The sequence below is a fragment of the Doryrhamphus excisus genome, linkage group LG2 (genome assembly GCF_037039965.1).
Source record: "Doryrhamphus excisus strain RoL-2023G ecotype Guam linkage group LG2, RoL_Dexc_Guam_v1.1, whole genome shotgun sequence".
Classification (NCBI taxonomy): Eukaryota; Metazoa; Chordata; class Actinopteri; order Syngnathiformes; family Syngnathidae; genus Doryrhamphus; species Doryrhamphus excisus.
In genome coordinates, this window is record NC_136358.1 from 11671615 (window position 1) to 11689756 (window position 18142).

General features: G+C 47.0%; 5 protein-coding genes across 9 annotated transcripts; 2 read left to right on the forward strand and 3 right to left on the reverse strand.

The window, feature by feature from the left end:
• Positions 1 to 89: 89 nt before the first annotated feature.
• cct2 (chaperonin containing TCP1, subunit 2 (beta)) lies at positions 90 to 3963 on the reverse strand. Its single transcript, XM_058065804.2, has 16 exons — positions 3896 to 3963; positions 3056 to 3130; positions 2920 to 2985; positions 2732 to 2843; positions 2585 to 2661; positions 2406 to 2518; positions 1847 to 2049; positions 1676 to 1776; positions 1475 to 1602; positions 1302 to 1405; positions 1113 to 1232; positions 905 to 1033; positions 731 to 834; positions 573 to 672; positions 352 to 493; positions 90 to 283 (listed from the first exon to the last, which is right to left on the reverse strand). The coding sequence occupies exons 1-16, from the start codon at positions 3896 to 3898 to the stop codon at positions 253 to 255; spliced, it is 1608 nt and encodes a 535-aa protein (XP_057921787.2). The 5' UTR covers positions 3899 to 3963; the 3' UTR covers positions 90 to 252.
• Positions 3356 to 7796, forward strand: sco2 (synthesis of cytochrome C oxidase 2). 4 transcript variants are annotated; one of them, XM_078797926.1, is made up of 4 exons: positions 3356 to 3440; positions 4164 to 4314; positions 4409 to 4852; positions 6953 to 7796. In XM_078797926.1, the coding sequence occupies exon 4, from the start codon at positions 6964 to 6966 to the stop codon at positions 7741 to 7743; it is 780 nt and encodes a 259-aa protein (XP_078654052.1). In that variant the 5' UTR covers positions 3356 to 3440; positions 4164 to 4314; positions 4409 to 4852; positions 6953 to 6963; the 3' UTR covers positions 7744 to 7796. The 4 variants fall into 4 exon arrangements, with proteins under 4 accessions (XP_078654052.1, XP_078654051.1, XP_078654058.1 ...); XM_078797932.1 differs by having other exon boundaries at positions 3357 to 3440; positions 4164 to 4252; XM_078797925.1 differs by having other exon boundaries at positions 4164 to 4852.
• LOC144901947 (uncharacterized) lies at positions 3934 to 5278 on the reverse strand. The gene is made up of 6 exons (XM_078797938.1): positions 5257 to 5278; positions 4809 to 4868; positions 4559 to 4673; positions 4338 to 4480; positions 4142 to 4254; positions 3934 to 4032 (listed from the first exon to the last, which is right to left on the reverse strand). The coding sequence occupies exons 2-6, from the start codon at positions 4865 to 4867 to the stop codon at positions 4010 to 4012; spliced, it is 453 nt and encodes a 150-aa protein (XP_078654064.1). The 5' UTR covers position 4868; positions 5257 to 5278; the 3' UTR covers positions 3934 to 4009.
• Positions 7758 to 12823, reverse strand: ncaph2 (non-SMC condensin II complex, subunit H2). Its single transcript, XM_078797953.1, has 19 exons — positions 12655 to 12823; positions 11538 to 11673; positions 11356 to 11454; positions 11010 to 11071; positions 10876 to 10942; positions 10756 to 10812; positions 10599 to 10678; positions 9623 to 9854; positions 9494 to 9562; positions 9344 to 9419; positions 9177 to 9278; positions 9069 to 9113; positions 8915 to 8985; positions 8715 to 8829; positions 8587 to 8658; positions 8475 to 8515; positions 8287 to 8388; positions 8069 to 8218; positions 7758 to 7993 (listed from the first exon to the last, which is right to left on the reverse strand). The coding sequence occupies exons 2-19, from the start codon at positions 11643 to 11645 to the stop codon at positions 7856 to 7858; spliced, it is 1686 nt and encodes a 561-aa protein (XP_078654079.1). The 5' UTR covers positions 11646 to 11673; positions 12655 to 12823; the 3' UTR covers positions 7758 to 7855.
• Positions 12824 to 12986: 163 nt separating this feature from the next.
• On the forward strand, positions 12987 to 14548 carry socs2 (suppressor of cytokine signaling 2). Of its 2 annotated transcripts, none has more exons than XM_058065854.2 (3): positions 12987 to 13214; positions 13510 to 13706; positions 13782 to 14548. In XM_058065854.2, the coding sequence occupies exons 1-3, from the start codon at positions 13132 to 13134 to the stop codon at positions 14252 to 14254; spliced, it is 753 nt and encodes a 250-aa protein (XP_057921837.2). In that variant the 5' UTR covers positions 12987 to 13131; the 3' UTR covers positions 14255 to 14548. The 2 variants fall into 2 exon arrangements, with proteins under 2 accessions (XP_057921837.2, XP_057921838.2); XM_058065855.2 differs by having other exon boundaries at positions 13042 to 13277.
• The last annotated feature ends 3594 nt before the right edge of the window (positions 14549 to 18142 follow it).

An 18142-nucleotide genomic window follows, 5' to 3' on the forward strand; every position in this document is an offset into this window, starting at 1 on the left:
TTTATGTTCAGATCAACTGTCAATGTTGATAAATGCTAATATAGGATTCGATAGAGTGATGTCATAATTAAGACACTGGACAACAAAACTAACAGAACTAAGTTCCTTTATTTGTATGAACAAAAAAAAATCCACATTTTTGCAAGCGATGCTAAGTGGCTAAGAGCAAGCGCTTCAGTTAGCACGTTTCTGAGGAGAACTACACAGTGGAGATAAATAAAGACCATGTCATCCATCTTCATCTCGCTTCCTCTAACAGGGATGGTGGTCTGGAACTCTCTTCCTGCAAACATCAACAAGGTGTCAGTCCACATGGGCACCGCTGTTTCTTTCGACGCGCACGTGACTGACCTGGGAGCAGCTTTGATGATGTTGTCCACCCTCAGGATCATCTCGGCGGCCTCTGAGGCGCTCAGCAGCACCTGACGTTTCACCTGGAAGGACTCTGTGATACCCAGCTGCGCCATGTCGCCCACGGTGCCCTCAGACATGTCTGCAGGTCACACGCAGATTACATGGGCCATGCGCCTAAATAGACTGACAGGAGAGGCTGTGCGGAGGTGTGGACTCACTCAAGCCGGAGGTGGTCTTGTTCTCCTGGTGCGCCGCCCGCAGTTGAGCCACCAGGTCGGCGCTGTCGTAGCCGGCGTTGTCTGCGATAATGGTGGGAAGCTGAGGAGGAAGCTGAAGGTCAGCTGACGGGGAACAAGACAATGATTTGATTCCTTACCATCATCAGGGCTTTGGCAAAAGACTCCATGGCGACCGCCTCCTTCCCTGGCGTCTTATTGGCCAAATCGCTCACCACCTTGGCCATCAGCATCTCAGAGCAGCCTGACAAGACAGCAGATTGGCGTCAGAGGTCACGTGTCAACGATATGCTGCCTGAAGGGGGCGTCGGTACCTCCACCGTAGACTGTGCGTGGCTCCTTGACGGTCTGCGCCAACACGCACAAGGCGTCGTGCAGCGAGCGCTCCGCCTCGTCAAGAATCTGCTGAGTCGCTCCTCGCAGCACGATGGTGCACGCCTCACCTGGGAGGTCCGAAGTCAGGAGAGTGTGTGGACGTGCATGTGTGCATGTGTGCGTGCGTGCGTGCGTACGTGTGCGTACCCATGGCCACGCCTGAGAAGTGGATGAGCATGTCCTCGCCAATCATCACTTCCTCGATCAGCTTGCAGTGACCCAACTTCACCAAGTCCGGATGTTCAAAGGTCGATGTGATCTCGCCGCCTGCACACCACACACACACACATTTGATACACACACACACACACACACACACACACATCGTTCATGTACCTGTGACCAGGGCCAGGCGCTCCACGCCGGCGAAGTCGGCGTGTTCGATGGCCATGACGCCAGCCTGAGCAAAGAGCTGCTCGGGGTAGTTGTAGATGAGCTGCCTGCACCACAGAAGAAGAGCAACGAGGTGAGGGTGTGGCCACAGGAGAACAAGAGTCCACGGACGTCACCTGTTGATGAAGCAGTTGATGCCGTGTTTGAGGATGCGCTCCACCTTCTCCTTCATCTTCTCCTTCTCGGCCAGCTCAATCTCGGCCACCTTCGCCGTCGAGTCCACGCGAACCCTCGAGCCGAAGATCTGCGTCACAAAAATCATGTTTGCTCTGCTGAGGTCTAAGAAGATGAGGAGTAAAGGGGCGGGAATTACTCACCTTGATCTTGTCTGTGTCCATGCCCGTGTTGGCGATGAGGATGTTGGCGTTCTCCAGCCTCTTGGGTTGGTTCACGCCGATCTTCTTGTCCAGCAGGAAACCTGAGGAAGTACACGGTCACGTGACTGGTGCTGGGGCGAGCGATGGCGCGGGCCATCGCAGTGCGCTCACCTTCGTCTAGGTAGGAGTCTGTGAGGCTGCCGCCAAGCTTCTTGATGATATGGATGGCCTCCAGGTTGCCCGAGCCTTTCAGCCTCATGACGGCGTCCACGGCCAGCTGGGAGAAGTGGTCCTTGTGGTGAGTCAGCAGTTTGGACGACAGAGTGGTGCGTGCAATGTTCAGGAGGTCCTCCTGGAAATGGGCCGGGTCATTGCTATGGAGACAAGGAGGGGCTATTAACATACACAGTGCTGTGATAACCGATTTATTTTGTCACACTATGTCTCAGATCATCCTGCCCCTTTACATTTGGTGTAAAAGTAACGCCGCATTTCAGAAAGAAAGACCATGGCGATGGTAAAATATGGGGGTTGTAGTACGGTGGTATGGGGCAGTTTTGCTGCTTTGGGATGTGGCATGAATTCTGCAGTCTACCAAAAAATCCTGAAGGAGAATGTCGATTTTGTGTTCAGATGTGTTAAATATTTTAATATTTAAATTGGTTTCAAGATCTGAAACATTACCGTGCGACAAACATGTATGTTTATGTTGAAGAGCAAATAGGAGCACCTGTGATCCACAGCCGCCTCGCGCAGCGCCTCACGGGCCGCCTGTGTGGACTTCCTCCAGCCTGAGATGATCGTCTGTGGGTGGATCTTCTTGGCGATCAGAAGCTCTGCCTCCTATTATCGTGAACGAACGCAAAGATGGTCACAGGCGCTCATTTTGTGCAACATTGTGCTTTTTACCCGAAGAAGCTCGGCTGCCAGAACGGTGACGGACGTGGTTCCATCGCCGACTTCGTCATCCTGGACTTTGGACATGTCTACAAAACGCACGTGTTAAATCCTTTTGCCACGCCCACCACAGGGTGGACACCATGCGTCTTCACTCACCAACCAGAACTTTAGCGGCCGAGTTGTCCACGCCAATGGCCTTCAGGATGGTGGCGCCATCATTTGTCACAGTCACTGTGGCGCCTTTCCCGCCTCCCAGAAGAATTTTATCCTGGCAATAACAGCACAGACACGGTCACACAAAGCAAACGCCAGCTTATGGAGAACAGACGCAATAAACGCCTCACCATGCCCTTGGGTCCGAGAGTGCTCTTCACCAGATCCCCGATGGCGATGGCGCCCACAAAAGATGACTGCAGGTACGACACATACAGTTTAGCAAACAATAACAATGAAGGTAAAGAGTTGGCAGGAGATACACACCAGTCGAGCAGTTTCAGCTTTCTCCTCATCAGCTCCATGCTTGAAGATGTTAACGGGGGCCATGGACAGGGACGCCTGCAGAGACATCACCAACATACATTTTATTGTACTTTGAGTGACTGTAATAATACCAATGCATTCTATTTATGCAAATATAGGTGTTTTCTGGTACCGTAGACAAAATGTTTTTAAAAAAATCAAATGAACTACTTTCATGCCGTTTTTGAATCCTGAAAAAGGGTGTGCCGCAAATTTGGAGGCCAATAAATTCGAGCTACATTGAACGCAGCATCATTCATCCTGGCAAGCGCTAGAAGCTTTTCCACAAAGTCTAAAACAACTAAATTGAATACGGCAAGAACACATGATAACAGAGCAATAAGCGGTATGTGTGTGTGTGTTTATGTCTCCACGTTATGCGATTGTGCTACGTCATGTTCTTTCCCGGCTCGCTGACAGCCACAAAGGCAAAACGACGAGCTAAGCTATCACGCTAACCAGCAGTGACGCGAACATACCAAACAAAGGACACAACAAAACACCCAAATTACATTCTTCTATCACCTCGTGGACATTTCACTACTTCCCATGATATTTAAGGATGTTTAAAACCAGCTCTGAATCAATCAAGTAAGCGGCTTGAGCGCACATAACGCCCATGTGCTCGCCGGCTAGCTCCGCTAACGGTGAGCACAACCACGCATAAAAACAAGCAAACATAGAAGTAATCTTTCAGAAGGATCTGCCTGGCTGTTTATCAATACTTTGACCGTGACGCTCCATAGTGTCTTCAGTCACATTTGTGTGATAACATGGCCAATAAATTAGCAGGAAACTCACCATGATGTGCTCGGCTGTGGCTACGCACGGCAGAAGGGCTGGACAATAGATACGCACTGACGTAAAACGGTGACGTAGTTACGTAAAACACGTACAGGCCGCTGGCCTCAGTCTTCACTGGACTTCCTTTGATATTTCTACAGAAAAACATCATTTGCTACTGTGTTACGACACATTTTATTATGTTATCCTTTAATTGTCATGGTATGTCGTTTGATGATTTGAGACGTCTACATCAAAGAGGACCTTTTCCACCTGTCCCCTTTAGGCCCCACCTACGGCCTCTGTGATTGGTTGACTGGACAGGGAGGCAGTAGATGTGCATGGGGAACTTCCTGAAATAACTGCTGACCCAAGGTCTGTAGGAGCATGAACACACAATGACACTCTGGTATGCCTTATTTGTCACGTGACATAAGGTGATGCGGCTCGCATGTGCTACCTGCCGACGCGCTGGCCGAGGCTGAGGAAGCAGAGGTTCCTCCGCATCTGTCGGTTCTCTTCTCTCTGCAGGAAGACGGCTTCTTGCTTTCGTTGTACGTCGACCCGCAGAGACTCTCGAAGGCGTTCTTCGATGGAACCCAGCTGGCGAAACAGTCACACAACCGGTGTTGTCATTGTATGCCATCAGGCAGCGCTGGCGGGGCGCTGTGTGAGAATGACCTCCTCCAGCAGAGTCCCGCGGGCCTCCACCTTTGGATGAGGAGACGTCCCCCTGGCCCCCTGCTCATCTTCCTGTTCACGATTCATGCCTGCTGCGGACGGCGGGAAAGAAGAACTGACAGAAAGGATGTGATGAGTTGACAGACGTCCATGTCTAATCACGGCAACGCACACTTGTATCAGGGTATAATACATGTGTCACATAATAAGTGTTCTCCAGTGTCGGCAGGTCGGCTAGCTGCTTTCTAACCTGCGCTCCCCGCCGGCCGCCTCCTCCTGGATCTCAGCGAGATGGTGAGCTCCCACCATGCTTTGCAACACACACACACACACACAGCATCAAGTGTCACTTAATGACATGTTCTCAGAGAAGCTGAAAAGAAGACACCATTTCCTCCAAAGATAGTTTCCATGGTGATACACACACTTGGACTTGGTATATGTTCTTTAAAAGAATAAAAACTAATGACAGTTACAGCCAATCGGAGAGCTGCTTTTATTAATCTGTGCAGGCGCACGCAGGCGCACACACGCACCACTGATTCCAATCTTTGCTTTTAACTCTTAATAGTACACGTCGATCATAACTTTGGATTGTAAAGGAAAGGTAAAGGTACCGTGTCTCATTTAGAACTAAATGTGTGAAGTGAAAATATTTCAATTGTTATAAGCAGAAAAACAATGCAGGAGAAGCTCACCTTGTGTGGAGTGTCTTGTGTGTCAGCTGTGAATGAGTTAGTAGGGTTATAGGTAGAGTCATTCAAGTACTCGCCAACACGTGCTAGTGAGTACTTATTTATTCCAGTTATTTGAATATATATTTTTTTAAGGAATGAGCAGACTGGCACGGAAAAGACACCATGGAATCTTAAAACGTCATTATTGACATATTAGGTTATTAGTCTCAATGCGGATGTTTATTCACATATATTTTATCTCTGAATACATATGCGCATTAAGAATAACAATAATATAATTGAAGAAGCTACTTTTAGTTTATCGGACCCTCATGAAGTAAATATTACTACTACGTTTGTTTACAATGAAGAACGAATTAAAAATGGTGTACAACCCATTCCATCCAGGGCCCATTTTATTTGCCCTCTACCTGGTCCCACTTGGCGCAGTACTTAGAAAGCATGGCATCTCCTATCACCTGTATGCGGACGACTGCCAGCTGTACTTGCCACTCGCAAAAAATGATCATGCCCCCCTGACACCCCTTCTTGAGTGCTTAAGGGATGTCAAGGCCTGGTTGGCCCACAAATTTTTAATGCTTAACGAAGAGAAGACCGAAGCTATCCTCCTCAACTATAAAGGCCCCCCTATAGACTTCGGCCCCCTCCAAAACAACATTCGTCCCTCAGCCACCAGCCTTGGCGTCATAATAGACAGTGATTTTAAACTCAACAAACAAATTAATGCAGTTATAAAATCCTGTTTTTATCATCTTCGGCTTTTATTTAAAATTAAATCTTTTTTATCTTTGCAACACTTTGAGCAAGTCATGCACGCTTTTATTTCATCACGTCTGGACTACTGTAATGCACTTTACTCTGGAATTAGCCAAAAGTCTCTCTCCCGCTTACAGTTAGTCCAGAACTCTGCGGCACAGCTTTTAACAGGTACCAAAAAGGGGGAGCACATCACCCCAATTCTGGCCTCCCTACATTGGTTGCCTGTTCGTTTTAGGATTGATTTTAAGATTTTATGGTTTGTTTTTAAGGCGTTGAATGGGCTGGCTCCCAAATACATCTCGGACCTCATCCAAGTCACTGAGGTCCGAGGGCAAAGCTTTAAGTCTCGTCTTAAAACCCACTTTTATTCTCTGGCTTTTAACTCGGAGTGAGTCGTATGGTCCTGTGTCTTTTAGTTCTTTGTTTTTATTGTAACTGGTTCTATTTTCATACTTTTATTGCTTTGTTTCTTGTTTTTAATATTTTAATATCTATTTTATTATTTTATTTCTTAAATGCTCTTTTAGTTTTGGATTATTAGTTTTTATTTTTGCTAGTCTGTGCAGCACTTTGGAAACTCTGTTTATAAAATGTGCTATATAAATAAAGTGGATTGGATTGGATTGAAAAATAATTGTTTTTCCAAGAAGCGCCCTGGTCTTCAGTCCAGCAGGTGGCGGTAGTGCAACAGTCTGCTCTCGCCGTTAAACGACAAAGAAGACATGCGCTGTGTCCGCCACCAGACAGAGCGAGTTGCTATGTTAATACAGCGTTAGCAAACAGTACAGCGGCGCATTTGTTTCAGGAATACTTTGTAACCACATAAGTCGACGAATCTTGTAACATCCGGACTACAAGTAATGTTGCTCTTGCTTCAAGTCGTGTGAGTGTAAAGATATGAAAAAGTAATGACTAATGAATGTGTATCGTGTGTCAGTGCTCAGGTGTATGTCGGCTGGTCTCCGTGGAAGCTTCCTGACATGTGCTCAGGTCCACAAGACGTCCTCACAGGGTCCACTCAGGATTCACTGTGCTCTGCTGGCGCAGACTAGGTTTTTATCTCAAGGTCAGAGGTCATCAGCCCAGGTCAAGCTGAGGACCCGTGTGGTGGTGACGCTGTTGTTTGGCGGCGGGTTGTTGGCGGCGTGGAGCTTCGTGCATGCAGAGAAGCAGCAGAAAGACCGAAAGCAGCGTTTGGACCAGCTGCGTCAAGTTGCTCTGGGTCAAGGGAACTTCAGCCTCTTGGACCAGAACGGGCGGCGCCGCACCAAGCAGGACTTCCTGGGCTGCTGGGTGCTGCTGTACTTTGGCTTCACGCACTGTCCCGACATCTGCCCGGACGAATTAGACAAGATGAGCACTGTGGTGGAAGCTTTGGACCGGGACCCATCTCTTCCTCCGCTCCAGCCCGTCTTCATAACAGTGGATCCGGAGCGCGATGATGTGGGCGCGCTTGCTCGCTACGTCAAAGACTTCCACCCTCGCTTGGTTGGTCTCACCGGCACGGTTCAGGAGGTGAAGGAGGCGGGCCGGGACTACAGAGTCTACGCCAGTGCCGGCCCCAAGGACGAAGACGGGGACTACATCGTGGACCACACCATCCTCATCTACCTGCTGAGTCCTGACGGCCTCTTTGTAGACTACTACAACCGCATGAAGAACCAGGAGCAGATCATGGAGAGTGTGCGGAGCCACATCAAGAACCACCGCATGCTGGCCGATGAATGAGCGTACGCGCACACTAAATAAGAAACATTTAATAAATTCAATAAAAGACATGACTCATGTCCCCCTTTTCTATATAGGGGCTCAGTTGTGGGCTTAATGCTTAGTGTCATCATCAGGAAGTGTTCGCCGTGGTGGCGAGACTTTTAAACCTGTCAGCAGCTCGTTGTGTGCTGATAAGCGTCAACGCCATGGAGTCCAAGTTCTCCTCCAAACCGTCAACACTGTCGATGGCCACCGTGTTGTCGTTGGCCTGAAATGTGTGCAAAAAAAACCCCCAAAACATCAGATGCCATGCTGCTTTGGGATGCCATGACATCACAGTTACCAGCTGTAGCGATGCTAGCAAGAACTTGCAGGCTTCCAAATTGTCCAAGCCGGACACGATGGACGAAAAGGAGTGGCGCTGTCCCACAGTGTTCAACGCCGACACGATTCTATCGCCATATTGGTGGATGTCAAACGGCACGCGCTGCTCCTATGACGGGAAATGGCGTCGGGTGTGAAGAGGTTGCTTCCTGCTCACCGTGGAGTCAGGCTCACTACCTGCAGACACAGCTGGGGATGCAGCTTGTCCTCCCAGTCTTTGACCCGTCGAGACAACGCCGTCTCCTGCACGTACCCTTGAGAGTTGAGCACCAGCTGCTCCTGGACACCACCGAGCGGAACACATGACTCGGTTAAGGTGCTAAAGTGGGCTCCTTAATCTTAAACGGGTGACCGCCAAGACCTACCACAAGCAGCTTGACGAGGCCTTCATAGGTCAGCTGAGCTCCTGCAAACAAACACCAACGTCAAGCACAGAGCGGAAAACAAAAGACGATGATAAAGACACAAGGCGCACACCCGGCAAGCCGTCGTCGTCTTCCCCCTCGCATCCGACAGGAAGTTGTTCACGGTCGCAGAGGTCCTCTGCGCCTTCAAAGCGACCATCTTAGACACTCTCCATGTATTCAAGCAGAACACTCACACACCTGCATAGTCCAGCTCTCCGAAGCCCTCTACATGCTCCGCCTCCTGACCGTGCGGCCCCGCATCCTCCAGCTGCAGTAAGTTTCTCGTCAGTTCCCCGTCTGTCAGAAACACACCCTGGAAACATCAAGCACGCGCACATTAGCCCTTTCATGTGATGTTACGGCTTAGCCCAGCCAAGTGACACAGAGTGAGCACTGACTTGTTTCCTGTTGATTCTCTTGTGGGAGGTCAGCTTGCTTTTGATGGTACTTAGATAAATATAGTTGAGGTCTGAAAGAAGAAATGATTAGTGATCAGACGGTCAATGTTAGCTAAACTATCAGGTTGGCAAACGCTGTCATGTGACCACGTGCCGATGAATGTGGGCCCCTTCTTCATCTTGGAATCAGGAGGATCATCTGCAAGAACGAGAACCTTTTAGGCAACAGCGCCTCACGTGCGGACGCCACTGGAGGTCTTACAATTTTGTTTGAACCATCGACAGAAGTCCTGCAGGGGAGCCGCGCGCCTTCTTTTCCTCTTCCCTCCGTCGTCCAGACCCATGGGAACCTCGTAGCACTTTCCTGAGGGACAAGAGGATGTCAGACCCGCCCAGAACCACCCGTGACCACGACACCAAACGCCTTACCTAACTTCATGGCCTTCTTCTCGCCCTTCTTGTCGAACTCTGTGGCGTACGGGTCGTGGAGCGTCCACGCGGTGACCTGAAAGGAGGAGCAAACGATGTGGACGGACTGTCGCCCAAACAGATACGAGAGCAAGGGTGAGGTCTGCGTACAGCGGGCAACTTCGCCTCCTCGGCGATGACCTGCTGCCGTGCTTGAATCATGCGCGGTTCACTCTGAGCCTGAACGTAAAAAATATGCACGTTAGAGCTTAAAAAGGCTTCAGATGCGTCCCAACAAACCTGCTGCCTCTCCACATGGTCCACGTCCATCACATCCTCCACAGGAAGGAAGCTCTCTTTGGCCATGTCTGCAACATCGGCAACAACTGACACGCCAAGGAGCTGCAGGTTCTGGTCTAAGAGAGGTGTTGTAGCCTCGGGGCCGTGATTGAGGAGGATCATGTCCCGGTGTCCTGGGAGGAACAGATTAATCCAGAAGTCCTTCTGGCTGTACACGATTTCACCTTGCCCACTGTCAAACATAAAAAGACACCAGCGTGACAAGGCCTGTCGCAAAATGTCATCACTGATAGACCTTTTTTCATTATTGTCATGAGGTGTAATTCACATTTGAACCACTAGATGGTACTCAAGTATAGTGTACCTGTGTAGCCACATTAGCTTGACACAGAAGTTGTCTGTTGTATTCCTTTTGCAATGTAGCTGGCGACACCGTCTGTGCGCGCACACCATTTTGCACCGTTTTGTTTGTACTTGCTTTCCCGACCAAACGACTGTCGGGATGAAGGCTCCGTTGCCCAGGTCACCTCCATCCGTGCTCCCCCCCAGTTGAGAAAGCTGTGTCGGTGTTCATGTGCTCACCTTGTTGATTTTGATTCAAACTTAGATATTCCCATACTGGGGCTGAGCCGTTCACCTTGGTAACCATCGCTTCCTTGCCTTCATTCATGTTAGCGTATACTTTCTCAAGAGGCTAATTTGCTGCTAGCACTCTGTATCCACTCACTTGTAGCCCCGCCTCCACCAAGAGGCCCAATGAGGGGATGCTTCACTCGCTACGTTCATTCCACTATAAAACCAATGCATACACACAGATGCGGAGTGAACACTCTTGTCATCCAGCCTGTCCACATCAATTCATCAAGGGCGACATCATAATCAACTTGGCTTCTTTTTAATTGTTTGATTAATGGATTATTGTGCCAGGTCTAAGCTGACACTTCCAGGTGTCGCATGGGTGGAAGACACCACCCACCTGATGAGGGGCAGCTTCTGCTTGTCATGGTTTTCGGGAGCAATCAGAGACGCCGGAGGAAGCAGAGTCACCTTCACCGGCTGACGGGAGAAAGAAGACAGTGTGAGTGACACAAACGTTTGCAAGAACACCGCCGTCGTTTGCAAGAACATCTGACCGTGGTCAGGTCCTCCTGGTCCGAGTTGTTCATCACATTGCTGTCCATGAACGAGAACTGCGTGGATCGAGCAGACGTCATTAAAAACTCCAGCAGCAACACCCACTTCCTGTTTCTCACCTCGTCTTCTATGGACATCGCTTCGTCTGAGTGGGAATCCTCACATGCAGTGGCTTGTTTGCTTCGTCTGTTGGGGGAGAGTACATTGAAGGACTGAAAACGTCAACGGTGTCTGTCGGCCTGAAGATGCTCACTTCTTGTTCCTGTCGCTGATGGACTCCAAAGTCCGGTAAACCAGACTGTGCAGCAGCTCCACCTGCAGCAAGGTCATTATATATATATATATATATATATATATATATATATATATATGTGTGTATATATATATATATATATATATATATGTGTATACACATATACGTACATGTATATACACACATGCATACACACATATATATACACATACACACACACATATATATATACACACATACACACACACACATATATATATGTGTATGTGTGTGTGTATATATACATACATAATATTATTATATACATTATATAATGCCTGTCCAACCGAAACTGTACACTGCTGACCTTCTTGCTGTAGATGGAGGCAGAGCCTTGGATGAGTAGCGCTGCCTCTGCAAAGTTCAGGCGGGTTTTGCCATCAAACGTGATGCACATCTCGTCCAACTGCAACACACACACACACACACACACACACATATCGACAACATGTCCATCAGTGCAAGGAGTTTTCACACCGCCAAAGTCACCTCCTCCAAGTAGTCGTTTAATTCGGACGCCAGGTCGATGTCCCAGTTTTCGGTGAGCTCCCTGATGGGCTTCAGCAGGTGAGTGAATCTGCTCTCTGTAGGCTCCATGAGAACACAACTTGACTGCCAGGCAGCACTGAAATGCGTTGGTGAATCGGTGGAGTCATTCTTCACATAAAAGTCACATCAAGCAGTTTTCATGATAAACATCTCATTTAAAAACTATGGGAGGTCTTCAGGGCGAAACACATCAAACATCTGCACACACACAATGTACTCAAACACACACTGATTTTTGGCACATATGCCCCCAAAAAAGGGGCAAAACACATTAAAAAATCCGTACACACAGACAATTCAGACACACTGATAATGGATTCACACGGACCAACTGTCACACAGGAGTAGTAGTTTTCTTGTCTGTTTAAACTTAGGTAATTCAGCGCTTATAAAAATAAACTCGGTACGCCCGGAAGCTCAGTTCAGTGTAACCGGAAAACACCCGAAACTGAGTTGTGAGCATCAGAATAAAACCCACTCCCGCTAAACATGGTAAAACGCAAAATTAGCAAGTTTTTAACAATTTTTAATAGCAAAACCTATAAAATTGAGAACATTATTTTGAAGCGGCAAAATCGGAAGTAGCTGTAGTGGTGTCTTCCAGTAAACATATTTTTTTTTTACAATTTTATAGGCTTTGCTATTAAAACTTCATACTTGAGAGACCGGTATTTTGCGTACATTTAGTTAAGTTTAAACAGACAAGAAAACTACTACTCCTGGGTGAATGTTGGTTCGTGTGAATATTATATCTGTGTGTGCGTCTTTATTTGCTTGTATGTGTCTGTTGTCGGTGTGTGTACACGACTTTTTAACGCGCTTGTGTACCCATTATCAGTGTGTGTGTGTGTGAATTGTGTTTGTGTGGACAGATTTTTTATGTGTTTTGCCCTAAACGGCCTCCCATGAAACCACTGGAACTTTTGATTGGATGGGACGTTAACGTCTAACGTCAATAGCGATGTATAGAAATGGTGGAAACGACTATAACATAATTCTAGCATTAAGCCAGTGAAAACATAAAACCGTAAAAAAACACGTGATTATCGTTTCTTACCTGGGTGAGAACTACAACAGCTAAAGGAACAAGAGGAATCGAAGTGCCCGCCAGCCCGCCTGTTCGCTTCCTGATTTTCTTCTTCTACGATTTCTTCCTGGCAGACACAGCTGCCACCTGGTGGTCAACCTTCATATCGCACAGGATAACGTAAAGAAACAGTAAATATGTCAAAACCTTAAAAGCAGCATATATATGCATATATATATTTATGTGTATATATATATATATATACACAACCTTCACTTATTTAATAGAACCCTGAAAGGTGAATTAATGGGAATGTGACATTTCTCCTTTTTCTCTCCTCGCCGTCCGCTCCTCTCGGACCACGTGACAATGTTCCTGGAAAGTTCCTGGAAATACTGCTGTTGTTTTGTTTCTGGCGTGGGTTCAGATCTGATCACCGCAGCATGTTGGGACACGAATCCGACCGAGCCAACGAGTAGAAATAACCAATGAAACATCGACAGCATCATGAATAAAGGAGTTCAAAACAAGCTCGCGGTTGACGACTGGACGCGCGCACAGAGGACGTTCTGGGAAGTTCGGACCCTCAAGTGAGTCCCGAACGAGGAGGGACCAGAGCCCAACGAGAGACAAAGAACTTCCTGAGTGTGCAGGTTGTAAAACGTATCGTTCAAGTCATGTAATATGTCAACATTGTGCTTATGGCAAGCTAGCTTAGCTGCCAACAGCTAGCAACGTTTATTCTTTTTTATTATTGAAATCTGTCACTGTTCAGCTTTTTACTATCAATCGTGCACTTTCACAAACATGGAATTTATACTTACTTTGTAATAAAGTTTATATATTTGTGCTAATATTAAAAATTTGGATGATTTTGTTCTCCAGGGTCATCCTCCTGGTCTTAGTCCTGGTCCTGGTGGTCGTCCCATGTCGGGCCACTGAGGGCTGGACGCGTCCAATGACCTGCCAGTCCTCCGAGGCGTCGGGTGAGAGCAACCCAGGAGGGGGGGCGGCCTCCAGGAGGACTGTGGAGTGTGACGAGAGCCGTGTCTCCTTGGCCATGAAGGAATTGAACAGCACAGGTTAGCCAGGTCGGAGATGTCCGCTTCGCCGCGAAAGGCTCTCAGTGCGTCAGTTTTCTACACTTGTGGTTTCAGGCTGGTACTGGGGAAGCCTGAGTGCCAACCAGGCCAAAGAGATCCTGCAGGACGCAGCCGAGGGAACCTTCCTAGTGCGGGACAGCTCTCAGAGGGACTACCTGTTCACCATATCTGCCATGACGTCGGCAGGTCCCACCAACCTCCGCATCGAGTACCAACATGGCAAGTTCAAGCTGGACTCTGTGCTTCTGGTCAGACCCAAACTCAAGCAGTTTGACAGCGTGGTCCACCTGGTGGAGCACTACGTCCAACTGTCCAAGACCGGCCACAAGAAGGCGCCCAAGTCTCAGCCCTCCACGCCACGTAACGGCACAGTGCCGCTGCTCCTCACCCGGCCTGCCTACGCCACCATCCCGCCGCTGCAGCACCTGTGTCGCGTTGCCATCAACAGAAGCACAGGGCGGGTCCGGGACCTGCCCCTGCCCAACAGACTAAAGGACTACGTGGCCGACTACACCTACAATGTGTAGCACGATCAGCTGACTGGTTCTGAGGCTGCCAGGACACCAAAATGTTCGATGATCACAGCGTCACATCATTCCACAGCGTCTTTTTCCTGCTTTGTCCAGGTCAAAGGGCAGGTGACTCTACCTTGAAACACAACCGTGTGTGTGTGGTACAGATGCCGACCATTGTTGTGTCCTCGGCGTTGGGTCTTGATGGACAGATAGCTTGATAGCAAGCAGACGTCTGACCTCATGCACAAATGCTGATGATCTGATATTTAAATAAAACAAACGTGACTGTTTGATTTGCTGCACGGAGGACCGGTGGTCACGGTTTGAGTCTCCACTTGGGTTTGCATGTTCTCCTGTTCGTGTGTGCGTTTTTCAGGGTAGTCCACTTTCAATTGCCACTGGTAAGTTGGACTGTTTGATTTCATATATCATCTCCATTGTGACCCTTAGCCATCATTGAAATTTCACTGATGCAGTCCTGTTTGTCACTGTTGTTGTTATGGGAATTGTTGTTGCTGATGCTTTTGTCTCTCTCTCTACTGCCCCCCCCCCCCCAACCTACCCCAGTTTCTCCAAATGCGCATAACAAAAACATCAAATAACGGCAAATAAAATTTCATGGTACAGGGAAGTTGTAGCTGACACCTTTGCTGACACAGAGCAAATCTGTTTAGCATGTAAGGGCATTTAGATCAACAATACTATCTGCCCCAATGGCTGGACGGGACAAAAAAAAGTGTTTAATTCTGAGTTGACTATGGACAATCATGAAATTAATCCCGATCAAATATTTTAATCGATGCACAGTCCTACAACAAACACTTATTGAAAAAGCCTGAACTGAAGAACATGGGATGATGACAGAAGGGTTGCGTCTCGGGTTCTTCTTGGTCGAATTTAGCAGTCTACATATCATATTTAGATCTGGCCTTCTCTACCATTTCATCATAAGAGGACACAGGATCCCGAGGATAAAGTCTGTGAACGTCAAGTTTAGTGGTTTTCCGTCAGCGGTTTGTCTTTCTGCAGCACCATCGAAGACTCAAGCTGATTTAAGGTGCTTGGGTATCCCTTCGCCTTCCCCCTTTACGCTGAGCTGACCGAAGGTGGCCCCGTCTGTCGCGCAGCCACTCTTTTTAATGCACTACACATGCACAGGCATACAAAAAAAAAACGAATAACTAATAATTTAAAATAAATTTTAAAAAGTAATGGGCGGCACGGCGTTCGAGTGGTTAGCGTGCAGACCTCACAGCTAGGAGACCAGTGTTCAATTCCACCCTCGGCCATCTCTGTGTGGAGTTTGCATAGATAGATAGATAGATAGATAGATAGATAGATAGATAGATAGATAGATAGATAGATACCCTCTATCCTGCGGGTATTCAGGTGATTAGCTATGTGCTGTATGTGCTCGGAGGGCGTGACACGCTAAGCACCGAGTTGGTGACTCCAGGAGTCTACCAAATGACAATTGGAGGTTTTTGTCATTGATTTACGTATTTTTCACCACAATAAAACTTACTTCTGTCCTAAAAAATATATTTATAGAAATATTTCAGCATTTTATATTTTTCTTTTTTATATATATTATTTTTTTTATTTATTTTTCTTTTTTGTTTAAGTAAACAATACACAAAGCTTTATTAAAATGCTATGAACAAACATAGTGACTGTGAGGAAAGTTCCAGTCGTGACAAGAATGGAATGAAAGGTGAGTCCACCAGGTTGTTTTCTCTGAGGCTGCATGTGAGTCATGCACATTTTTTGTTATCAAGTGTGTGTCTGTGATACAATAATTTGATTATTGCCGCCTCCTCCATGCTTTCCATTCAGTTATGTCCCGACTATCTTGTCCACCTTTTGTATTTTGTTTCAGGAAGTTTTTGGCATGCTTCTGGTTCAACGATTAAGGCACTTCAACGCAGGCGTCGCAAACACATACCACATCACGTGTACCACAAAAAACGTTTCCAGCATTAAAAAAGTAAAAAAAAAATGTTTGGGAAGTTTGGGATCACCTGCAAATGTCTTTGTTTTCCAAAGAAAAACACATTTTCATGCATTTCACAAACAATTACAATTATTTTGAGGATTTTCAAAGAAGGATCTACATTTTTGCATCGAGGCCTACTATCAACAACTGTCAGTCCTCTGCATCAATCTGCTGGTATGGCTGCTAATCCAAGTTCATCATTTTATAAGGCTAATAGATTATTAGAAAACCCATCTAAAAATCTAAACTAAAACTAAAATCTCTTATACTAACTTAACTACTCCCTTCAGAGAGCAGAATAAACTGGGTCTAACAAGGACAGAAAAACAATGCACAACTGTGCACAAGAAGACAAATATCTGAGAGTGTGTAGTTTAAGACAAAGATGCCTCACAGGTCGTCACCTGGCAGCTGCACTAAATAGTAGCCGTCAAACACCAGTGTCAGTATCAACAGTGAAGTGGCGACTTCAGGATGCTACAGGATTGCCAAGAAAAAGCCATATCTCAGACTGGACAAAAAATTTCCAAGTGATCCCAAACTTTTGAGCATTAGTGTATGTGTATATTAGTGCATCCGGAAAGTATTCACAGTGCTTCACTTTTTCTACATTTTGTCATGTTACAGCCTCATTCCAAACTTTATTAAATTAATCTCTTACCTCAAAATTCTACACAAAATACTCCATTATGACAATGTGAAAAAAGTTTTTTTTGACATGTTTTGAATTTATTAAAAATAGAAAACAAAAAAATCACATTTACATAAGTATTCACAGCCTTTGCTTAATACTTTGTTGATCCACCTTTGGCAGCAATTACAGCCTCAAGTCTTTTTGAATATGATCCCACAAGTTTAGCACACCTATCTTTAGGCAGTTTTGCCCATTCTTCTTTGCAATAAGTCTCAAGCTCCATCAGGTTGGATGGGAGACGTCTGTGCACAGCCATTTTCAGATCTCTCCAGAGATGTTCGATCGGATTCAAGTCTGGACTCTGGCTGGGCCACTCCAGGACATTCACGGAGTGGTTCTGAAGCCAATCTTTTAAGATCTTGGCTGTGTGCTAATGTCTACTGTCTATATGGTCAAGGTACATGACCAGTCTACTGAGGTCAAGAGCGCTCTGGAGCAGGTTTTCATCCAGGATATCTCTATATATTGCTGCATTCATTTTCCTTCTATCCTGACTAGTCTGCCAGATCCTGCTGCTGAAAAACATCCCCACAGCATGATGCTGCCACCACCATGCTTCACTGTAGGGATGGTATTGGCCTGATGATGAGCAGTGCCTGGTTTCCTCCAAACATGGCGCCTGGCATTCACACAACAGAGTTCAATATTTGTCTCATCAGACCAGAGAATTTTGTTTCTCATGGTCTGAGAGTCATTCAGGTGCTTTTTGGCAAATTCCAGACGGGCTGCCATGTTCCTTTTACTAAGGAGTGGCTTTCGTCTGGCCACTCTACCATACAGGCCTGATTGGTGGATTGCTGCAGAGATGGTTGTCCTTCTGGAAGCCTCTCCTCTCTCCACAGAGGAACGCTGAAGCTCTGACAGAGTGACCATCGGGGCCTTGGTCACCTCCCTGACTAAGGCCCTTCTTCCCCGATCGCTCAGTTTAGAAGGCCGGCCAGCTCTAGGAAGACTCCTGGTGGTTCCAAACGTCTTCCATTTACGAATAATGGAGGCCACTGTGCTCATTGGGACCTTCAAAGCAGCAGAAATGTTTCTGTATCCTTCCCCAGATTTGTGCCTCAAGACAATCCTGTCTCGCAGGTCTACAGACAGTTCTTTTGACTTCATGCTTGGTGTTTGTGCTCTGACATGCACAGTCAACTGTGGGACCTTATATAGACAGTTATTATATTTCCAAATCATGTCCAATCAACTGAATTTACTGCAG

Coding starts and splice junctions, on each gene's coding strand:
- cct2 (XM_058065804.2), bottom strand. Junction 2,050..2,405: donor GAGGCGGCTGTGGATCACAG/GTGCTCCTATTT, acceptor TTGTCTCCATAG/CAATGACCCGGCCCATTTCC. Junction 1,603..1,675: donor TGGACACAGACAAGATCAAG/GTGAGTAATTCC, acceptor TTTGTGACGCAG/ATCTTCGGCTCGAGGGTTCG.
- LOC144901947 (XM_078797938.1), bottom strand. CDS start 4,867: ATGGTGGGAGCTCACCATCTCGCTGAGATCCAGGAGGAGGCGGCCGGC. Junction 4,674..4,808: donor GCGGCCGGCGGGGAGCGCAG/GTTAGAAAGCAG, acceptor CCTTTCTGTCAG/TTCTTCTTTCCCGCCGTCCG. Junction 4,481..4,558: donor GCGGGACTCTGCTGGAGGAG/GTCATTCTCACA, acceptor CTGTTTCGCCAG/CTGGGTTCCATCGAAGAACG.
- ncaph2 (XM_078797953.1), bottom strand. CDS start 11,645: ATGGAGCCTACAGAGAGCAGATTCACTCACCTGCTGAAGCCCATCAGG. Junction 11,072..11,355: donor CCTCCATCTACAGCAAGAAG/GTCAGCAGTGTA, acceptor ACCTTGCTGCAG/GTGGAGCTGCTGCACAGTCT. Junction 8,830..8,914: donor AGAGAATCAACAGGAAACAA/GTCAGTGCTCAC, acceptor TGATGTTTCCAG/GGTGTGTTTCTGACAGACGG.
- socs2 (XM_058065854.2), top strand. CDS start 13,132: ATGAATAAAGGAGTTCAAAACAAGCTCGCGGTTGACGACTGGACGCGC. Junction 13,215..13,509: donor TGGGAAGTTCGGACCCTCAA/GTGAGTCCCGAA, acceptor TTTGTTCTCCAG/GGTCATCCTCCTGGTCTTAG. Junction 13,707..13,781: donor GAAGGAATTGAACAGCACAG/GTTAGCCAGGTC, acceptor TTGTGGTTTCAG/GCTGGTACTGGGGAAGCCTG.